Here is a 4,136-nt window from a genome sequence, read left to right as displayed (position 1 = left end):
CACCTCCTGTGCTGTTGTTGTTTCTAAATGAGACGTTTATTTCTTTTTGACTAGAGTGCCATGTCTGACTTCCTTTCACATTCACTGTGTGCACTTCATGTGGTCACCATTTTGTGTAGTTTACTTTTGTGGTGCTGGGTATGGATGGAGGAGAATCGCAGAGCATCCTGTGAAATGGAGCTGGCTTCTTGAAAGGCAGCCTTTCAAACGTAATGGACTTATTGAGTTTGTTAAGAGCCCGTGTCAACACCCCCTTGCAGGCAGAAGATGGACTATAGCCCCATCATTATGTAGTCCATTTGTGCGGTGACGCTCTTATTTGTGGTCCACTATAAAGTAAATCGCCCAGAGGTATGATATCAAAGTCTCCACCCCACAACCTCACAGTATACCGCATGAGAAAGGCACGCCAGGGGGATATTGATCATGTTTGTGTTTCCCATTAGTTAGACAGACGAGAGAAAACACTGTATGGAGCAGGTGGAGGTGGAGGCTATGTAAATGATGCTTTGAGTTGTCCTCACACTGAAAAGATGGCCAGTTCTCCGTGGAGAACCTCCCTCTGCTCTTTTTTCCCTTTTTTTTGTCACGTTACAAAATTCCGTCTTGCTGGTTCCCAGCTCCTCCAAGTCACGTGGACTCTTCACTTTAAGCATCCCCCTCCCTCCCTCTCTCTTTCTCCCCCGCACTTCCTCGGACTCACCCTCCCTTTCCCCCTGTTTTTTGGTCTTTTACGTGCGCATATGCATTTTTACAAAATCTTGTTACCGCTGACAATCCTCCAGCTCTTTCTCTTCTAAACGCTGCATTACCACATACACCAGGGCAGACTGTGAGAGAGAGGAAGAGAGAGAGAGAGAGGGGAAGAGGAGGGAGCCAGAAAAGGGAGATGGGAGGTGCTGGAGCACTGCAGTGCAGATAAATTAATGCAGCAGTCGAGGCTGACTCAGCAGCGCGCTCCTAATTTGGCCCAATGCCTCCGTGAGCAGCCTGGTCACACTGGCTCCCCCGCGAAACAAAAAAATCACACTATAATAAAGGCATTTCATCTTAAATTAGACTCACTAAGCACATCTGAGAGCAGCAATTCCCCCTGACGGCAGCGGGCGTTGCTGCTCGCTCTGCGGAGGAGCTGTCCTTGGTGCCGGAGGTGGAACCAGGCGGACGAGCATCCTCTGCACGGGATGTGAAGCTTTCTGGGTGGGGCTGCACGGAAGAAGCGCAACCGACTAAGCCCACTGTTAAAAAAAAAGTGTTTAGTGGAGCTTCGTATAGGTCCACACCCACCCCACTCTCTCTCCCTCCTTCTCATTGCCCCCCCCACCTTCTGAAATAGGCTAGGTTGCCACATAGCATGTGGTTTCTCCGTGGGAAAACCTGAGTAGCTAAATTTAAACGTGCCACGGCTGGGCTTCATAGACAAGTTTGGCTTTTTATAACCGACACAGTCACGAGTGTTATTGTTTGTGTAATCATGTTACAGCTGCACTGAAACTGGTGTTGTCCGCTTTTTGAGCTTTTAGTCCCTTCTGCCTCATCCTTCACTTCCCTGATGTTCAACGTAAAAATGCGAATAGCCAGGAGTTAAAAGGGGGTGTGTTCATACTATCTGATCAACCCTTGACTAAGATCAGAGGATGATGCTCCCTCCTTCTCCCCTCCTCCCCCCCTGTTCTCCCCTGAGGAGGGAGAACGGAAACCAGAGAAGAAGTGAGTCTCATAAAACGTGAAAAGCCCCCTCCCTCGATTTATTCCCAACATTACAGAGGCTCGTATGGATGAAAACCTGCACCACCATCCTCCAGTAGCTTTGGCCTACTGTTTCTCTCCACCGGTATGAAATCTGCCAGCACCTCCTTGTCAACGAAATATTGACTATATAGGCAAGTGATTTCATAACCTTGTTGTGCAACAGTGCAAATGTGTATTGAAAAAACAAAACATATGCCTTTATTTTTTATATTGATTTATTTAATTCCCAAATCAACCTGTCCTGTGCATGAACTGCGTGATTCCTTCGATTTGCCGAACAACAGCACCCACCCGTGGTCTCTGTCGTGTATAAATAGATACGAGCAGATAAAAGGCTGTCAAAGTTCTCATGACTGATTTCCAATTTAGGGAGACGGTATAAGACTGTGTCTGTTCAGAGCATCGTGCTTCAACTTGCTAATTGTTATTTTAGTGCTGGTTTGTTTTCTTTAATTGTTAAACAAGTTTAACAAATAGATTCAATCATTTTTTGACAACAGATAGATTTTTCTAATCACTGGAAAGGTTTGGTCTGATATAACTGCGAAAATAAAAATAAGAAAATGTTCCTTCAGTCTGTGCTGATCACTCCATGATATCAACGGTGGATAAATAAAGAGTATAGTGGTGGATTCTTTCCTTGTCGTCCTCATAGAGCTCCTTAAACATATGTAAAGACTAGCATCTGCTTGCAGGTCTCACTTTGGGAACACTATGTGGTCCTTTCCTTCATTCCTTTTTCATTCCATTTATTCAATACTTATTTATTCCATTTATAGTACCTGTGATCGGTCTACAGTGTCAGTACAAAACATCCCTTTATAAGATTTAATCCTAAAATGTGTTACACAACATGAAATGCATACAAGTGAATTCATAGTGCTTTGGAAAAGATCCCAAATTCAAGTTTTTTTCCTTTTCATTTGGCATCTCGGTTTATTCATACTGCAGAGATTTGTTTAAGAAAGCAGAACAAAACAAACCACACATCCTTTTCTCCCCATTTCCTTATGGAAATAATAAAAAATAATGAAGCCGAGATAAAATGTTAAATGTCCACTTTATCTTAGGATACCGGCATTGTGTTGTTTAATGCAGACTCATTGTCATTTTTTAAAAATGGTGCTAGATGATGTAACGCAGTGATGGGAACATGTTTTATCCCGGTGGTTTCATACTTCTGCCGCAATGTCGAGCAGAGCTTCACAACATCTGTGAAACATATATGTAAAAGCAAATAATTGCAATTAACATTCAACTGTGGATAAAAACTGACTAACATAGACGAATTCAAGCGAGTGACTTCTACGAAACCCTCATGAAATCCAAACAGCGTCCAAACAAATGTTACTTCCCAGCTCACCCTTCTTGTTTGGGGTCGGTCAGCCACTCCACAAAGTCTTTAGCCTTAATCTTATCAAGATAGTGTGTGAAATCACTGGTGAATGTTCCATCTGAATGCCTTTTGAGCTTTCGGACCATATGATGTCCCTTTTCCATCCGATACGAGAGCCATCTAGGAGAAGAAGTGTTGAAGAGAACGAAGAATGTTTAACTGACAAACGTATTTCAGAACTGGAGCTAATAATCCAAACATGAAACTGGACACTACATAATACCTTGATGGCCCGGATTTGTCCAAAACCACCTGCTGAGTATCTGAAAAAATACAAAGGAGCAGCAAACACAGCACAGGCAGATTCATCCTCAGGTCACCTAGTTAAAAAAAAACAAAAACAAAAGCAAAGATACAAACAGGTTGTTTATCCTAAATCATTTGAACAGATTTTTATTTTTTTTTAAATTTATTTTTATTTTTCAAGTTTAGGTCTGAATGAATCAGCTCACCTCAGAGAAACCTAACACCTCTCCAGTGAAGAGCTGTGCTTTCCTGGCTGCTGCAAGTGTAGTGATGAAGAAGCCACGGAAAAAGCCCCTTCACACCTTGAAGATACACTAAACTACAAGTACTGATTACCTCTGTCACTTTATAAAGACAGCAGGTGTCCTAGTGTGACATACAGGCCACCTCCTACAGCTGATGAGCCTGTTAGTCATTATGGTGGTGTGGATCATGGCTCATCTCAACAAGAATTGTGTGTATTCTCCAGAAAGGTCAAAAGTCAGAGCGCACTCTGACTAACACAGACAGAAGCAGGTGCGAAGAAATTGTTCTGGTGTCTGACAACGACCACGTGATTCCTAAATCGTGTCGCTCGCTTCTGAAAATTTGGAATTCTAGTCAGCTTGCTGTTTAGTTGCAGTTCTGCAATCATCCGGTTGGATTTTTTGTGCTGTCTTTGAAGAGTAGAAAGCTAATCATTGTTTGTAGGTACAAGATTATTTAAAATAAATATACCAGATATGACCATATTTGGACAAGG

General features: G+C 42.7%; 1 protein-coding gene across 1 annotated transcript; it reads right to left on the bottom strand.

Moving 5' to 3' along the window:
• Positions 1-2,924: 2,924 nt before the first annotated feature.
• Positions 2,925-3,828, bottom strand: LOC146644668 (pro-glucagon-like). Its single transcript, XM_085394214.1, has 4 exons — positions 3,789-3,828; positions 3,360-3,468; positions 3,116-3,268; positions 2,925-2,964 (listed from the first exon to the last, which is right to left on the bottom strand). Exons 1-4 carry the CDS (start codon positions 3,826-3,828, stop codon positions 2,925-2,927), a joined length of 342 nt encoding a protein of 113 aa, XP_085250340.1.
• Positions 3,829-4,136: the final 308 nt, after the last annotated feature.

This window comes from Rhamphochromis longiceps, linkage group LG20 (assembly GCF_057381845.1).
Source record: "Rhamphochromis longiceps isolate RC_006_pf linkage group LG20, R_longiceps_female_GT1.1, whole genome shotgun sequence".
Taxonomy (NCBI): domain Eukaryota; kingdom Metazoa; phylum Chordata; class Actinopteri; order Cichliformes; family Cichlidae; genus Rhamphochromis; species Rhamphochromis longiceps.
The sequence above is the reverse complement of the archived record's forward strand: the minus strand, read 5'-3'. Positions and strand labels throughout refer to the sequence as shown.

Coding starts and splice junctions, on each gene's coding strand:
- LOC146644668 (XM_085394214.1), bottom strand. CDS start 3,828: ATGATCCACACCACCATAATGACTAACAGGCTCATCAGCT. Junction 3,469..3,788: donor GACTAACAGGCTCATCAGCT/GTAGGAGGTGGC, acceptor TTTTTTAACTAG/GTGACCTGAGGATGAATCTG. Junction 3,269..3,359: donor CCATCAAGGTATTATGTAGT/GTCCAGTTTCAT, acceptor TTCTTCTCCTAG/ATGGCTCTCGTATCGGATGG.